Here is a 19,072-nt window from a genome sequence, read left to right on the forward strand (position 1 = left end):
TGTTACGGTAAGAACTCACCAACTCTTAGTGCCGCTTTATGTTGAAGATGCCGAGGAAGAAGAGGTTCAAGAGGCGCACGCTACTCAAATCGAGTTCGAACCACGAGATTGGCGTTTCCCCATCATCGACTACGTCTTGCATGGAATCTTGCCAGAAGATGTGAAGGAAAGAGAGTCGATCCGACGAAGAGCACCAAGATTCTACTATAACACGGAGAATCGAACGCTATACCGCAGGGGGTACGATGGGCTGATATTGCGTTGCCTATCAACCAAAGAAGCCCAAGAAGTGCTTAGAGAGGCACATGAAGGGGAGTGTGGCGCGCACGAGCCTGGCGGTCCGAAGATTTATGATCGCATCAGAAGAATGGGGTATTTTTGGCCTTCCATGAGGAGTGATGCAATCACGTATGCCCGAAAGTGTAATGCATGTCAAATACACGGGAATTATATGCATCAACCTCCGGAGCATCTACATCCTTCGGTTACGTCATGGCCGTTCGAGACTTGGGGAATGGACATTGTTGGCCCGATAAATCCCCCATCAGTCAAAGGCGACCGGTTCATCCTGGCAATCACCGATTACTTCTCCAAATGGGCCGAAGCAGTTCCACTCAGAGAAGTTAAAACGAGCAACGTCATTGATCGAGCACCATATCATCTATAGGTATGGTGTTCCAAGACGAATCATACATGACAACGGTCCTCAATTTGTCAGCAACGCCTTCATAAGGTTCTGCGAAAAGTTTAAAATCCAGGATATCTCGTCAACGGCTTATAATCCCACAGCAAATGGATTAGCTGAAGCCTTCAACAAGACTATCATAAAACTTTTGTCAAAGCTTGTGAAAAGTAACAAGCGAGATTGGGATGACAAGCTCGGTGCAGCACTATGGGCCTATCGTACCACGGTACGTACACCAACCGGTGCAACCCCGTATTCATTAGTATATGGATGTGAAGCCGTTCTCCCTTTGGAAGTTCAAATTCCATCTCTTCGGATCGCCCTTACAACCCAAATGACGACCGAAGAACAGCATCAAAAGCGCCTCGAAGAACTCGAGATGCTCGATGAAAAGCGCCTGGAGGCTCAACAGCATATCGAGTTCTACCAAGCCAGAATTTCTCGAGCCTTCGACAAAAAGGTTCGACAAAGGAGTTTTAAGGAAGGGGATTTGGTCTTAACTGAAAGACATCCTATGAACCTGAGCTCCAAGAAGAAGGGCAAGTTCGAGCCCAAATGGGAAGGACCGTTCGTAGTAGAAACAGTCTACTCAAACGGCGCCTATCGCCTAGTCACCAAAGATGGTGATCGGCTGATGATGCCAATAAATGGCAAATTCCTGAAGAGGTACTATCCTTAGCACCTTTCAGAAGGAGCTGATGTATCGGGAAGTTCCCGGAAGAATACCACATTGGGGTATTCTTAGGGATAACCTGGTCGGTATAAGAGAGATGAACAAGAAGTCCACATTCGAACCCCGAATGTTCTAGTTTGTCAGACTCTAACCCTCATCAGATGAGATCCAATCATTCGAGGGATTAATTTTCCCTCACAAAACTTTCATTGGTGTTCGATTACTCATAGTCTTCGCCACACATTCCTCACTCGGTCAAACCTTACGACAGTTAGGACCAAAGCCAAAGTCCCCTCTCGATTCCTTCAACGAACGAGAGGTCCACAAATCGGGCGGTCAAACTTTCACGTAGTTGTGATCGTTCCAAATTTCCCACTTGGTCAAACCTTACGACAGTTAGGACCAAAGCCAAAGTCCCCTCTCGATTCCTTCAATGAACGAGAGGTCCACTTTCAAACTCCCGAATGACCAAACCTTACGACAGTTAGGGTCATCTCGAACCCTCGCTTAGTCACAACTTACCCTGGTCGAGACTAAGACCGAGTCATCTTTTGTTCAAATGACCAAACCTTACGACAGTTAGGGTCGTTTGAACTTTCCGATTCTCGGAGTGGAGATCCCACTTCTAGTTTCATCCTGCGGATTCTGGAGGTGGAGATCCCACCTCGAGTTTCCCTCTTTTGCTGGAGATAGAATATAAAATTCTTCCTCTCCAGTTCTGAAGATAGAATATAAAATTCTTCCTCTTCAGAGTCAAATGACCAAACCTTACGACAGTTAGGGTCGTTTGAGCCTTTCGGATTCTGGGGGTGTGCCACCTCGAGTTTCCTTTCCAGCTGAAGATAGAATATAAAATTCTTCCTCTTCAGAGTCAAATGACCAAACCTTACGACAGTTAGGGTCGTTTGAGCCTTTCGGATTCTGGGGGTGTGCCACCTCGAGTTTCCTTTCCACCGGGAGATAGAATATAAAATTCTTCCTCTCCTCGGACCTTTCCGATGCTCGGAGTGGCGACCCCACTCCCAGTTCATCATTCCGGGTGCTCGGAGTGGAGATCCCATTCCCAGTTCATCCTTCCAGATACTGGGGGTGGGGAATCCCACCTCAAGTTTCCTTTCCAGCGGGAGATAGAATATAAAATTCTTCCTCTCCTCGGACCTTTCCGATGCTCGGAGTGGCGACCCCACTCCCAGTTCATCATTCCGGGTGCTCGGAGTGGAGATCCCATTCCCAGTTCATCCTTCCAGATACTGGGGGTGGGGAATCCCACCTCAAGTTTCCTTTCCAGCGGGAGATAGAATATAAAATTCTTCCTCTCCTATTTTGACACAACTTTCAACTTCCAATCCGCGCACTTGGTGCGTGGGGAATTTTATCCCGAATCCTAAGTAGGGATAAGTCAACACCTAACACGTGTTGCCGGGTAGCCTATTCCCGTAACAAGGGCAAAGTCTACGTATTCGAAGTCGTAGCAGCAAGTCTAAGGGAGTTCATTCCTTTAGCACAACGTTACATACGGAACGGATTTCGATAATCCGCATGCTAGCCCGATTCAAACGGTGATCGGTAAAGGCACATCAAACCCGTTGAAGGCTGGGGGTTTGCCAAAAACCCCAAAGTCAACGCCTAACACGCGTTGCCGGGTAGTCTATTCCCGTGAGAAAGACGAAGCCTATGTATTCAAGATCATAGCACAAAGCCTCAGAGAGTTTACTCTCTCAGCACAACGTTACATGCGGAACGGATTTCGACAATCCGCATGCTAGCCCGATTCAAACGGTAATCGGTAAAGGCACCTCAAACCCGTTGATGGCTGGGGGTTTGCCAAAAATCCCATAAATCTGTCATTCGGAAGAGATACAGAGAAAACACAAAAGAAGCAAATGCGGATTTTCTATTAATAAATCAAGTCAAAAGCATACAACAAAAGCTCGTTAGTCCGAAGGCAACCGACGGCTAAGAATATGAGACTCTAAACCAGAGAGCCTGTCCATATAGTCCTGCTCGAACTCCGCCTGCAGGCTAGCTCGGACAGAATCTTCGGAACTGTTGAGAACCTCTGCGGCTTCGTGTCGTAGCTTCATCAACCCCTCCTGCACTGATCCCAGCCTGTCGAGTGTCCATTCACGAGAACGCTCCAACCCAACCAGTTCCTCAGAAATGGTAGCGGCAGATTCTTCGGCGCGTTCCAAGGCCTCCTTCAGTCTAGCTATCTCTGCACGAGTGGAATCTAAGGAGCTCACTAACTCAGCTCTGCTGGTGTCTTTCCTCGCCAGAGAGGCCATCAGCTGCTCGACAGTGCGCTCACGTGATCGAAGCTCGCTGCCAACGGAAGATCGCAGTTCATGCCACTGCGTCAACCTATCCTCCACCTGAGAAGATGCAAAAGAGGGAGCTCCACCAGCCTTCAACTCCCTCAGCTCTCGAATCTCTGACTCCAGGGCAGCGAAATCAGCTGTAAAGGAATCGGCCAAATCCGGATATCCCTCTTCCCTCATCATCATCATGTGACGGGAGAAGGAACGCCTGAACTGATCAAAAGAAGACCCTCTGTGCAGAAGCTTATCAATCACGCCGTTATAAAAGGCAGTAAAGAAGCCGAGGTCAGTGCGGAAGACATCCCCATCTGGATTGGTATCGGCCAAGAGAGCATGGACCTGCTCATATAGAGACGGTCGAGAACCTGCAAGCAGCAGTATGGGAGGTCAAGAAACTATTAAATACAATCGAAAAGACCCTAAGGGAAATTCGAGGTATACCTATACCGGCGGAAATCCCCTCGGGTTGGGGTTCGACAGGCTCCGAAGTAACGACAGGAATGCTCATGGAAGGTATATCAACCCTCGTGGGCAAGTCAGTCGTATTAGGCGAAGGCGGGAAAACACCCGAAGCTATAGCAGAATCAGGTACAGCGCCTGGTCATATAGTTGCACTTCTTTATTAGTCAAAATGGAGACTGAGACAAGCAAAGAAGAGAGGAAATTGGATATATACCTGTGGATGAATCACTCTCAAAGAGTGGTCTCACAGTCCCGGTGGGAGCTTGTTCAGCTAACATATCGGCTAACAGTCCAGAGTCAGGTCTCGGGAAGACCGGTGCAGGAACATATCCCTGCTCTTCGAAATCTGCAATAGGGGAGGCCCCATCCCCGTCTGGCCCTTCTGTCGCAACACCTGCAGCACCGGATGTAGGTATATCTGAAAATGAACCGGTGGGATCAACACCATCTGCCTGCCCAAGATCGATGTTCAGATCAATGCCCAGGGAGCCATCACGAAGGGCGTCGCACACCTGCTGCATGAAGCAGTCCATGTTGTCAGCCCCAGAGAATACCGGACCTGGTGGAAGCTCGCCCTCCTCGAAGAACCCTGAATTATGAAACAGGATCAGGGATCCCGGAAGGTAAATCATCTTAAAGCAATAAAAGTGGGTACAACAAAATGTTACCTTCCTCCCCGTCGGCAAAGCCTCCTGAATCTACCCCATGGGAGCGCTGATCAACATGAGGTTTATGGGCAATCTTTTTCCTTTTCGAAGGATCACCCCTCATAGAACCAACGGGGCGGTCATGCGAAGTTTGGCCACCAAACTTGGATTTCGCACGACGGGAAGCGAGCGACCCATGGTCGTCGGCTACCCCACCTGAAACAACAAGAATCATCTCATGAACCAGATCTTTCGCCAATACCAATTGAAGTCGAGAAAGAGGATCAAAGAGCATGACAAACCTGTATCAAGTTCTGCTTGGTCGGTATCTATATCTGCATACTCCCCTTCGGGAATTCCGGTGGACTTCTTCCTCTGTCTCTGAGCAGGCTCAGCCCTGCGAGCAGCCATCATAGCAGATTGAACCAAGTGATCGGATTCTAGTTCCGAAAGACTCCTCACACTTATGGATTCATCGGCAGAGAGGAACCATTTACAGCTGAGGAAGGTAATCATCGGCTTGCGTTTATAGGAGGGAAGAGCAAACTGAGCCCCGGTGCAGCCAACCATGGTCCATAACCACGCCCGTACGCCGTCAACGAGTCCTCCCTCAACACGCAAACTACGACTCGGATTCCCAACGTATAGTTGGTCATAGCCAAACTGACGTGCGAAACGGCAGGGAAGGTAAGGCTCTATGTGGCAGCGGTCCTTCACCCGGAGAACAAGATACCCGACTCGGATGTTCACCAACCAGCGGAAACAACCGACGTCGAGAGCAGTCCGGTTAGTTCGGGGTTTCTCCATATCAGTCAACTCCTCGCCATAACGTCCCGAAAAGCGAGGGAAGCATTTGAAGAACTCCCAGTTCCTGCGAACTCGAAGTTCTTTTTGTACATCTTCAAATTTCTTCCCAACCCATCTACTCTCCTCCAACAGCTGTAGGAAAGGAACGGGAACATCAACGGCGCTGGGCGCCGACATCAAGTCCGGACGGTGAAGAACGAACCACGCCATCAAATAAGCGTAGGGCAGCTCAACCTTCGGGCAGGTAAGCTCAGTCGAGGGTTTAGAACCCACTTGGGTAAGAACACGAACTACACCCCTAAGCCCGCAATGGATGCTGGCAACCATCGCTGGAAGCAGAGAAAGCTCCCTCCCATAAGCTAGCTGGACCGCAGGGAAGAGCACCTCGAGGGGTAGAGCGTCTGAAGACTGATATGGAACAACACACTTCTTCAGCCAAAGAGCAAGGTAGCCAGCTAACAGAGACCGAGGATCGATAGACTTCTGGGCATGATAGAGGAACGATCGAAACTTAGTCCCGGCCGGAAAAGCCCCCTCGGCACTAGCAATGGTATAAGAATGAGTTTCATTCTTCTCCATCAGCTCATTAATAGCGGCAGGGGTCAAAACGCCTAACTCATGTATGGACTCCTCGGAATCATCCTCCAAGTTAGGAAACAGGTAAACAGCAAACTGCTTCAAGCTGATCTTCCTCTTCGTCTTCGCTGGAGGAGAACTCTGGAGCAAACAGGTGTGATAATGACAGGTGAGGTCCCAGAGAGTGTCATACACATCGGGAGTATCCTTCTTCAAACACTCCAACTGTTGGTTAGAAGGGAAGTATTCCTGATACGGGCAATCTCCCATCGAAAGCCCGGAAACCTGGTGCATCTCATGAAGAGCCAACCCTAGCTCTCCGCCACTGGTCAAGAAGGTATTACTATCAGGCATATATGTCTCGAGCAATGCCAAGAAGTGACGGCAGCTAACGGGAAGTCCATACATAGTAGCCCGTATGGGCGTATATAATCCACTACCCTTCAAGTCTCTCTCCCAGCGTCCCAGAACATAACTGGTCAAACGGGTCCACCATCCCTTAGCCAGTGAGGAAGCCCAACCATAACATCGGTAATCCAGTCGAGGTAATTGTCTTCCCAGATGAGCTAAACGATTCCTCACGGTGAGAGCGGCCGCCGATACCTCGCCTGGAGGTGCAGTGTCAAGACCCATGATCCCGGGTCGAAGGCCACAAATGGATTGATACCCCAGAGAACCGGGACTCTTGTGATGAGAAATGTATCCGCACTGAACGTGTGTAACAGCATTGGTAAGAGGCCAGGACATCTGTCGCCCCACAGCCTGTTTCTCCAAGTCAGTAAAAGAGCACTGGCGAGGAATAGAGGGGATATATAAAAGAGCTCCCTCGTCAAGGGTAAGCCAGTGCTCCTCAGCAAGAGTCAGCGCGGCAGGATCTTCGGTGCGATCCCCGAATAGAAAACCCGGCTTCTTTAAAGCTTCAGTAGAAGTGGCGTCTGCGGTGAGAGGAGCATCGGTGATAAGTTGGCGTAAACAGTGACGCCCTCCATCCTTTATCAAGCGACAGAACTCGTCTGAGCGATCTCTGTCGAACTGCGGAAGGGGATCGATGATCTGCCTGGCAGAAGCCGAAGAAAACACTTCCCTACTACAACCGGTAGGGGCATGATGAGGGAGACTACCCCCGGGAAACTCAACTGCAACAAAGCAAAGATGGAGTCAGAAAATCCATGTCATAAACGCAAGACGAGATTATTCGATTTCGAGTGCCCTACACCGGGAGAACGGTATGCGTCATCACGTAGACACCGTGATAACATATACCGACCTATAAGGTGTAAGGCAACACGAGATCGCCCCAATATAACCGAGGACTTGAATTGGCTAAGCAAAGCAAGTCCGAAACCTTAACCCCCGCGGGAGGGGTATCGGTTCTTCCGTCATGACCCGCGAGAGGTCAATCCGGGATAAAAGAAAAAAATATATATAAGATTCTTACCCCCAAAGCAAGAGGTCACTGGAGATGATGTCGTAGGAGCCTCCTCCACGCCATGCTGCGAGCAAGGGTGACTCCCGGAAAGACGAGACCGACGGGGAGACATCGTGAATCTGCAATGAAGAGCAGTACATCAGGTACGATATATATACACGAAATATCGGAAGAAGGGAAATTAAGCACTTGGACTCGAAATCCTAATAACAAATAGGATTTTGTAGTTAAAGTCTAATTAAGCCTACGAATTTCGTGCACGCGAAACGATAATCGTCATTTCGCGGAAAATTTTGGTGAAATACCCAAAATACCCCTCGTGCTCAAGGCCAAATTCAGGTCAAGGACACGTATGACTCGGGTTATGGTCATCATACTTGATCATCGAACATCCCGGTACCCTATAATTTTGATCAAATTTTGCAAATAAGCCCTTTTGCAGAATTTGGTCAATTTTACATAAAAGTCCCTCCATGAACTTTTGGTTTTGCATCCATATGCTTTTACCAAAAATTCGATCAAGGGTCGGGGGTTTAAACTTCTTGGATTTCAGCCCCAAATTCGTGGCTCTTTTGACAATAAGCCCCTCCAAATATTTAGGGACTGTTTTGCAAATAAACCCCTCAAACAGTTCTTTAACCCTCTTACACAAAGCACCCCCATTTCTTGAAGAAACAAACACGAACCCAAGCCTCCCAAATTTCAGTTCATGTTTGCATAAGAGCCCCCAAAATTTCAGACCCACGAATTTTGCAAATAAACCCCTATAGTTTCGGTTTTTGCAATAAAACCCCCCAAATGCTTATTTCATCCATAAACCCTTATCTATTACAAGCATAAAGACATGATCTTTGCAAGAAAATAAGGGGTTTGTGAAGAAAAACTTACCAAGTCAAAGGAGTTTTCCTTCGGGCTCGGAAATGGAGGCCAAGACCCTCGTTTGAAAGAGGAGAAGATTCCGGCAAATGGGTACCCGTCAAAATCCCGAATCTTTTAAGGGATTGAAGGGTTCTCAAGAGCAAATCAATGGAGGAAAGAGGGGGAGGAAGAAGAAAGAAAACCGAAAATGGGGGGAAAGAATTCGGTTTTGGGGGTGGGGTTCTCTCTTGAAATTCAAAATAAAGGAGGGGGGGACCATGCACAAGAGGCCAAAAAAAGGAACAAGACAAAACTAGGGGAGAAACACCCCTAGGGGTGTCTCGGCATTGCCGAGACACCCCCAAGGGTGTCTCGGCATTGCCGAGGCACCCCGGGGTGCTTCGCCCGGGTTTCAACCCCCTACGCGATGTTTTGATCCCCCGAGATATTTTCCGGTACCCGGAATTGTTTTCCATATCCACGATGTTTCCACAAACATTGGTTTTCTCCGCCGACGGTTGAAAAATATGGATGAGTCCCACAAGTCAACCTACGCGGTTCAAAACCCTAAGGTGGACGCCGGTCAACGCGTAACCTTAGGTCAACGCCGGACAACGCGTTGCGTCAAAAATCAACACGTGGCGACGAAAATCAACACGTGATGACAAGAGCCAACCCACGCGGTTCAAAACCCTAAGGTGGACGCCGGTCAACGCGTAACCTTAGGTCAACGCCGGACAACGCGTTGCGTCAAAAGTCAACACGTGGCGACGAAAATCAACACGTGATGACAAGAGCCAACCTACGCGGTTCAAAACCCTAAGGTGGACGCCGGTCAACGCGTAACCTTAGGTCAACGCCGGACAGCGCGTTGCGACAAAAGTCAACACGTGACGACGAAAGTCAACACGTGACGACAAAAGCCAACCTACGCGGTTCAAAACCCTAAGGTGGACGCCGGTCAACGCGTAACCTTAGGTCAACGCCGGACAGCGCGTTGCGACAAAAGTCAACACGTGACGACGAAAGTCAACACGTGACGACAAAAGCCAACCTACGCGGTTCAAAACCCTAAGGTGGACGCCGGTCAACGCGTAACCTTAGGTCAACGCCGGACAGCGCGTTGCGACAAAAGTCAACACGTGACGACGAAAGTCAACACGTGACGACAAAAGCCAACCTACGCGGTTCAAAACCCTAAGGTGGACGCCGGTCAACGCGTAACCTTAGGTCAACGCCGGACAGCGCGTTGCGACAAAAGTCAACACGTGACGACGAAAGTCAACACGTGACGACAAAAGCCAACCTACGCGGTTCAAAACCCTAAGGTGGACGCCGGTCAACGCGTAACCTTAGGTCAACGCCGGACAGCGCGTTGCGACAAAAGTCAACACGTGACGACGAAAGTCAACACGTGACGACAAAAGCCAACCTACGCGGTTCAAAACCCTAAGGTGGACGCCGGTCAACGCGTAACCTTAGGTCAACGCCGGACAGCGCGTTGCGACAAAAGTCAACACGTGACGACGAAAGTCAACACGTGACGACAAAAGCCAACCTACGCGGTTCAAAACCCTAAGGTGGACGCCGGTCAACGCGTAACCTTAGGTCAACGCCGGACAGCGCGTTGCGACAAAAGTCAACACGTGACGACGAAAGTCAACACGTGACGACAAAAGCCAACCTACGCGGTTCAAAACCCTAAGGTGGACGCCGGTCAACGCGTAACCTTAGGTCAACGCCGGACAGCGCGTTGCGACAAAAGTCAACACGTGACGACGAAAGTCAACACGTGACGACAAAAGCCAACCTACGCGGTTCAAAACCCTAAGGTGGACGCCGGTCAACGCGTAACCTTAGGTCAACGCCGGACAGCGCGTTGCGACAAAAGTCAACACGTGACGACGAAAGTCAACACGTGACGACAAAAGCCAACCTACGCGGTTCAAAACCCTAAGGTGGACGCCGGTCAACGCGTAACCTTAGGTCAACGCCGGACAGCGCGTTGCGACAAAAGTCAACACGTGACGACGAAAGTCAACACGTGACGACAAAAGCCAACCTACGCGGTTCAAAACCCTAAGGTGGACGCCGGTCAACGCGTAACCTTAGGTCAACGCCGGACAGCGCGTTGCGACAAAAGTCAACACGTGACGACGAAAGTCAACACGTGACGACAAAAGCCAACCTACGCGGTTCAAAACCCTAAGGTGGACGCCGGTCAACGCGTAACCTTAGGTCAACGCCGGACAGCGCGTTGCGACAAAAGTCAACACGTGACGACGAAAGTCAACACGTGACGACAAAAGCCAACCTACGCGGTTCAAAACCCTAAGGTGGACGCCGGTCAACGCGTAACCTTAGGTCAACGCCGGACAGCGCGTTGCGACAAAAGTCAACACGTGACGACGAAAGTCAACACGTGACGACAAAAGCCAACCTACGCGGTTCAAAACCCTAAGGTGGACGCCGGTCAACGCGTAACCTTAGGTCAACGCCGGACAGCGCGTTGCGACAAAAGTCAACACGTGACGACGAAAGTCAACACGTGACGACAAAAGCCAACCTACGCGGTTCAAAACCCTAAGGTGGACGCCGGTCAACGCGTAACCTTAGGTCAACGCCGGACAGCGCGTTGCGACAAAAGTCAACACGTGACGACGAAAGTCAACACGTGACGACAAAAGCCAACCTACGCGGTTCAAAACCCTAAGGTGGACGCCGGTCAACGCGTAACCTTAGGTCAACGCCGGACAGCGCGTTGCGACAAAAGTCAACACGTGACGACGAAAGTCAACACGTGACGACAAAAGCCAACCTACGCGGTTCAAAACCCTAAGGTGGACGCCGGTCAACGCGTAACCTTAGGTCAACGCCGGACAGCGCGTTGCGACAAAAGTCAACACGTGACGACGAAAGTCAACACGTGACGACAAAAGCCAACCTACGCGGTTCAAAACCCTAAGGTGGACGCCGGTCAACGCGTAACCTTAGGTCAACGCCGGACAGCGCGTTGCGACAAAAGTCAACACGTGACGACGAAAGTCAACACGTGACGACAAAAGCCAACCTACGCGGTTCAAAACCCTAAGGTGGACGCCGGTCAACGCGTAACCTTAGGTCAACGCCGGACAGCGCGTTGCGACAAAAGTCAACACGTGACGACGAAAGTCAACACGTGACGACAAAAGCCAACCTACGCGGTTCAAAACCCTAAGGTGGACGCCGGTCAACGCGTAACCTTAGGTCAACGCCGGACAGCGCGTTGCGACAAAAGTCAACACGTGACGACGAAAGTCAACACGTGACGACAAAAGCCAACCTACGCGGTTCAAAACCCTAAGGTGGACGCCGGTCAACGCGTAACCTTAGGTCAACGCCGGACAGCGCGTTGCGACAAAAGTCAACACGTGACGACGAAAGTCAACACGTGACGACAAAAGCCAACCTACGCGGTTCAAAACCCTAAGGTGGACGCCGGTCAACGCGTAACCTTAGGTCAACGCCGGACAGCGCGTTGCGACAAAAGTCAACACGTGACGACGAAAGTCAACACGTGACGACAAAAGCCAACCTACGCGGTTCAAAACCCTAAGGTGGACGCCGGTCAACGCGTAACCTTAGGTCAACGCCGGACAGCGCGTTGCGACAAAAGTCAACACGTGACGACGAAAGTCAACACGTGACGACAAAAGCCAACCTACGCGGTTCAAAACCCTAAGGTGGACGCCGGTCAACGCGTAACCTTAGGTCAACGCCGGACAGCGCGTTGCGACAAAAGTCAACACGTGACGACGAAAGTCAACACGTGACGACAAAAGCCAACCTACGCGGTTCAAAACCCTAAGGTGGACGCCGGTCAACGCGTAACCTTAGGTCAACGCCGGACAGCGCGTTGCGACAAAAGTCAACACGTGACGACGAAAGTCAACACGTGACGACAAAAGCCAACCTACGCGGTTCAAAACCCTAAGGTGGACGCCGGTCAACGCGTAACCTTAGGTCAACGCCGGACAGCGCGTTGCGACAAAAGTCAACACGTGACGACGAAAGTCAACACGTGACGACAAAAGCCAACCTACGCGGTTCAAAACCCTAAGGTGGACGCCGGTCAACGCGTAACCTTAGGTCAACGCCGGACAGCGCGTTGCGACAAAAGTCAACACGTGACGACGAAAGTCAACACGTGACGACAAAAGCCAACCTACGCGGTTCAAAACCCTAAGGTGGACGCCGGTCAACGCGTAACCTTAGGTCAACGCCGGACAGCGCGTTGCGACAAAAGTCAACACGTGACGACGAAAGTCAACACGTGACGACAAAAGCCAACCTACGCGGTTCAAAACCCTAAGGTGGACGCCGGTCAACGCGTAACCTTAGGTCAACGCCGGACAGCGCGTTGCGACAAAAGTCAACACGTGACGACGAAAGTCAACACGTGACGACAAAAGCCAACCTACGCGGTTCAAAACCCTAAGGTGGACGCCGGTCAACGCGTAACCTTAGGTCAACGCCGGACAGCGCGTTGCGACAAAAGTCAACACGTGACGACGAAAGTCAACACGTGACGACAAAAGCCAACCTACGCGGTTCAAAACCCTAAGGTGGACGCCGGTCAACGCGTAACCTTAGGTCAACGCCGGACAGCGCGTTGCGACAAAAGTCAACACGTGACGACGAAAGTCAACACGTGACGACAAAAGCCAACCTACGCGGTTCAAAACCCTAAGGTGGACGCCGGTCAACGCGTAACCTTAGGTCAACGCCGGACAGCGCGTTGCGACAAAAGTCAACACGTGACGACGAAAGTCAACACGTGACGACAAAAGCCAACCTACGCGGTTCAAAACCCTAAGGTGGACGCCGGTCAACGCGTAACCTTAGGTCAACGCCGGACAGCGCGTTGCGACAAAAGTCAACACGTGACGACGAAAGTCAACACGTGACGACAAAAGCCAACCTACGCGGTTCAAAACCCTAAGGTGGACGCCGGTCAACGCGTAACCTTAGGTCAACGCCGGACAGCGCGTTGCGACAAAAGTCAACACGTGACGACGAAAGTCAACACGTGACGACAAAAGCCAACCTACGCGGTTCAAAACCCTAAGGTGGACGCCGGTCAACGCGTAACCTTAGGTCAACGCCGGACAGCGCGTTGCGACAAAAGTCAACACGTGACGACGAAAGTCAACACGTGACGACAAAAGCCAACCTACGCGGTTCAAAACCCTAAGGTGGACGCCGGTCAACGCGTAACCTTAGGTCAACGCCGGACAGCGCGTTGCGACAAAAGTCAACACGTGACGACGAAAGTCAACACGTGACGACAAAAGCCAACCTACGCGGTTCAAAACCCTAAGGTGGACGCCGGTCAACGCGTAACCTTAGGTCAACGCCGGACAGCGCGTTGCGACAAAAGTCAACACGTGACGACGAAAGTCAACACGTGACGACAAAAGCCAACCTACGCGGTTCAAAACCCTAAGGTGGACGCCGGTCAACGCGTAACCTTAGGTCAACGCCGGACAGCGCGTTGCGACAAAAGTCAACACGTGACGACGAAAGTCAACACGTGACGACAAAAGCCAACCTACGCGGTTCAAAACCCTAAGGTGGACGCCGGTCAACGCGTAACCTTAGGTCAACGCCGGACAGCGCGTTGCGACAAAAGTCAACACGTGACGACGAAAGTCAACACGTGACGACAAAAGCCAACCTACGCGGTTCAAAACCCTAAGGTGGACGCCGGTCAACGCGTAACCTTAGGTCAACGCCGGACAGCGCGTTGCGACAAAAGTCAACACGTGACGACGAAAGTCAACACGTGACGACAAAAGCCAACCTACGCGGTTCAAAACCCTAAGGTGGACGCCGGTCAACGCGTAACCTTAGGTCAACGCCGGACAGCGCGTTGCGACAAAAGTCAACACGTGACGACGAAAGTCAACACGTGACGACAAAAGCCAACCTACGCGGTTCAAAACCCTAAGGTGGACGCCGGTCAACGCGTAACCTTAGGTCAACGCCGGACAGCGCGTTGCGACAAAAGTCAACACGTGACGACGAAAGTCAACACGTGACGACAAAAGCCAACCTACGCGGTTCAAAACCCTAAGGTGGACGCCGGTCAACGCGTAACCTTAGGTCAACGCCGGACAGCGCGTTGCGACAAAAGTCAACACGTGACGACGAAAGTCAACACGTGACGACAAAAGCCAACCTACGCGGTTCAAAACCCTAAGGTGGACGCCGGTCAACGCGTAACCTTAGGTCAACGCCGGACAGCGCGTTGCGACAAAAGTCAACACGTGACGACGAAAGTCAACACGTGACGACAAAAGCCAACCTACGCGGTTCAAAACCCTAAGGTGGACGCCGGTCAACGCGTAACCTTAGGTCAACGCCGGACAGCGCGTTGCGACAAAAGTCAACACGTGACGACGAAAGTCAACACGTGACGACAAAAGCCAACCTACGCGGTTCAAAACCCTAAGGTGGACGCCGGTCAACGCGTAACCTTAGGTCAACGCCGGACAGCGCGTTGCGACAAAAGTCAACACGTGACGACGAAAGTCAACACGTGACGACAAAAGCCAACCTACGCGGTTCAAAACCCTAAGGTGGACGCCGGTCAACGCGTAACCTTAGGTCAACGCCGGACAGCGCGTTGCGACAAAAGTCAACACGTGACGACGAAAGTCAACACGTGACGACAAAAGCCAACCTACGCGGTTCAAAACCCTAAGGTGGACGCCGGTCAACGCGTAACCTTAGGTCAACGCCGGACAGCGCGTTGCGACAAAAGTCAACACGTGACGACGAAAGTCAACACGTGACGACAAAAGCCAACCTACGCGGTTCAAAACCCTAAGGTGGACGCCGGTCAACGCGTAACCTTAGGTCAACGCCGGACAGCGCGTTGCGACAAAAGTCAACACGTGACGACGAAAGTCAACACGTGACGACAAAAGCCAACCTACGCGGTTCAAAACCCTAAGGTGGACGCCGGTCAACGCGTAACCTTAGGTCAACGCCGGACAGCGCGTTGCGACAAAAGTCAACACGTGACGACGAAAGTCAACACGTGACGACAAAAGCCAACCTACGCGGTTCAAAACCCTAAGGTGGACGCCGGTCAACGCGTAACCTTAGGTCAACGCCGGACAGCGCGTTGCGACAAAAGTCAACACGTGACGACGAAAGTCAACACGTGACGACAAAAGCCAACCTACGCGGTTCAAAACCCTAAGGTGGACGCCGGTCAACGCGTAACCTTAGGTCAACGCCGGACAGCGCGTTGCGACAAAAGTCAACACGTGACGACGAAAGTCAACACGTGACGACAAAAGCCAACCTACGCGGTTCAAAACCCTAAGGTGGACGCCGGTCAACGCGTAACCTTAGGTCAACGCCGGACAGCGCGTTGCGACAAAAGTCAACACGTGACGACGAAAGTCAACACGTGACGACAAAAGCCAACCTACGCGGTTCAAAACCCTAAGGTGGACGCCGGTCAACGCGTAACCTTAGGTCAACGCCGGACAGCGCGTTGCGACAAAAGTCAACACGTGACGACGAAAGTCAACACGTGACGACAAAAGCCAACCTACGCGGTTCAAAACCCTAAGGTGGACGCCGGTCAACGCGTAACCTTAGGTCAACGCCGGACAGCGCGTTGCGACAAAAGTCAACACGTGACGACGAAAGTCAACACGTGACGACAAAAGCCAACCTACGCGGTTCAAAACCCTAAGGTGGACGCCGGTCAACGCGTAACCTTAGGTCAACGCCGGACAGCGCGTTGCGACAAAAGTCAACACGTGACGACGAAAGTCAACACGTGACGACAAAAGCCAACCTACGCGGTTCAAAACCCTAAGGTGGACGCCGGTCAACGCGTAACCTTAGGTCAACGCCGGACAGCGCGTTGCGACAAAAGTCAACACGTGACGACGAAAGTCAACACGTGACGACAAAAGCCAACCTACGCGGTTCAAAACCCTAAGGTGGACGCCGGTCAACGCGTAACCTTAGGTCAACGCCGGACAGCGCGTTGCGACAAAAGTCAACACGTGACGACGAAAGTCAACACGTGACGACAAAAGCCAACCTACGCGGTTCAAAACCCTAAGGTGGACGCCGGTCAACGCGTAACCTTAGGTCAACGCCGGACAGCGCGTTGCGACAAAAGTCAACACGTGACGACGAAAGTCAACACGTGACGACAAAAGCCAACCTACGCGGTTCAAAACCCTAAGGTGGACGCCGGTCAACGCGTAACCTTAGGTCAACGCCGGACAGCGCGTTGCGACAAAAGTCAACACGTGACGACGAAAGTCAACACGTGACGACAAAAGCCAACCTACGCGGTTCAAAACCCTAAGGTGGACGCCGGTCAACGCGTAACCTTAGGTCAACGCCGGACAGCGCGTTGCGACAAAAGTCAACACGTGACGACGAAAGTCAACACGTGACGACAAAAGCCAACCTACGCGGTTCAAAACCCTAAGGTGGACGCCGGTCAACGCGTAACCTTAGGTCAACGCCGGACAGCGCGTTGCGACAAAAGTCAACACGTGACGACGAAAGTCAACACGTGACGACAAAAGCCAACCTACGCGGTTCAAAACCCTAAGGTGGACGCCGGTCAACGCGTAACCTTAGGTCAACGCCGGACAGCGCGTTGCGACAAAAGTCAACACGTGACGACGAAAGTCAACACGTGACGACAAAAGCCAACCTACGCGGTTCAAAACCCTAAGGTGGACGCCGGTCAACGCGTAACCTTAGGTCAACGCCGGACAGCGCGTTGCGACAAAAGTCAACACGTGACGACGAAAGTCAACACGTGACGACAAAAGCCAACCTACGCGGTTCAAAACCCTAAGGTGGACGCCGGTCAACGCGTAACCTTAGGTCAACGCCGGACAGCGCGTTGCGACAAAAGTCAACACGTGACGACGAAAGTCAACACGTGACGACAAAAGCCAACCTACGCGGTTCAAAACCCTAAGGTGGACGCCGGTCAACGCGTAACCTTAGGTCAACGCCGGACAGCGCGTTGCGACAAAAGTCAACACGTGACGACGAAAGTCAACACGTGACGACAAAAGCCAACCTACGCGGTTCAAAACCCTAAGGTGGACGCCGGTCAACGCGTAACCTTAGGTCAACGCCGGACAGCGCGTTGCGACAAAAGTCAACACGTGACGACGAAAGTCAACACGTGACGACAAAAGCCAACCTACGCGGTTCAAAACCCTAAGGTGGACGCCGGTCAACGCGTAACCTTAGGTCAACGCCGGACAGCGCGTTGCGACAAAAGTCAACACGTGACGACGAAAGTCAACACGTGACGACAAAAGCCAACCTACGCGGTTCAAAACCCTAAGGTGGACGCCGGTCAACGCGTAACCTTAGGTCAACGCCGGACAGCGCGTTGCGACAAAAGTCAACACGTGACGACGAAAGTCAACACGTGACGACAAAAGCCAACCTACGCGGTTCAAAACCCTAAGGTGGACGCCGGTCAACGCGTAACCTTAGGTCAACGCCGGACAGCGCGTTGCGACAAAAGTCAACACGTGACGACGAAAGTCAACACGTGACGACAAAAGCCAACCTACGCGGTTCAAAACCCTAAGGTGGACGCCGGTCAACGCGTAACCTTAGGTCAACGCCGGACAGCGCGTTGCGACAAAAGTCAACACGTGACGACGAAAGTCAACACGTGACGACAAAAGCCAACCTACGCGGTTCAAAACCCTAAGGTGGACGCCGGTCAACGCGTAACCTTAGGTCAACGCCGGACAGCGCGTTGCGACAATCCGAATTGACCCTGCTTCCCAAAGATAAATTAGGGTCGGAATCACCTGAAATGATTGGGGATTTTCCCTTGTTGACCATGTTGATAGTCACTTCTAGGGGTTCATCATCTCGAGCAATCGATCCTCTTTGGTGAGAACGCCTTGATTTGGGCTTTGTCGTTCCATCGGAGATTCTCTCGGATATCGAGACCCTCTGTGGAGCGGTCTTGGGGCAGCTACAGGCTGATAATACTGCCCTGATAATTTTGGTACACGGACAGTGAGAATCCGCTTCCCGGGTGTTTCTCTTTCGAGATTCATCCGCACCCCCAGCCTGATAGTACAACTCACTGACTTTGTAGTCGGAGTAACCTATCGGCTGCTCACAGGGGTTTTCAGGTATAACGCGTTCGTCTGTCCGACGCGTCTGTAGGCATCAAAAAATTGCCAATAGGTCCCCGCACACAGCTCGGTATTAACGATCGACGATTGAACGTCACTACCCGGTACACAAGAATTCAAATGACACCGGTGAGCAATTGAAGCAAACCGACGGGTTATGTGAGCCGACAGAATATCAGAATCACCGGGAGCTCTCCTTATCAAGCGCTTTTCCTCGATCCTCGGGTAGAGCACCGATACGATCCTTCGGAGGGTTCTTGAACTTGGGGAAATCCGCGCTGCGGTGGGGCTTTACCGGAGGCTCGGGATCTGAAATTGACGAAGGTTGGAGAGCAATATTACCTGCTTTTACCTTAGGCGTTGATTCGGCCTTTGGCATCCAAACTCGTTCGGACCTCGGCGATCTCTT

General features: G+C 51.7%; 1 protein-coding gene across 1 annotated transcript; it reads right to left on the minus strand.

Moving 5' to 3' along the window:
* Nucleotides 1-3,228: 3,228 nt before the first annotated feature.
* Nucleotides 3,229-8,582, minus strand: LOC109828368. Its single transcript, XM_020395381.1, has 7 exons — nt 8,486-8,582; nt 7,607-7,716; nt 5,088-7,304; nt 4,807-5,001; nt 4,353-4,727; nt 4,118-4,273; nt 3,229-4,041 (listed from the first exon to the last, which is right to left on the minus strand). The coding sequence occupies exons 2-7, from the start codon at nt 7,707-7,709 to the stop codon at nt 3,293-3,295; spliced, it is 3,795 nt and encodes a 1,264-aa protein (XP_020250970.1). The 5' UTR covers nt 7,710-7,716; nt 8,486-8,582; the 3' UTR covers nt 3,229-3,292.
* Nucleotides 8,583-19,072: the final 10,490 nt, after the last annotated feature.

This window comes from Asparagus officinalis, unplaced genomic scaffold (assembly GCF_001876935.1).
Source record: "Asparagus officinalis unplaced genomic scaffold, Aspof.V1 AsparagusV1_Un1202, whole genome shotgun sequence".
Taxonomy (NCBI): Eukaryota; Viridiplantae; Streptophyta; class Magnoliopsida; order Asparagales; family Asparagaceae; genus Asparagus; species Asparagus officinalis.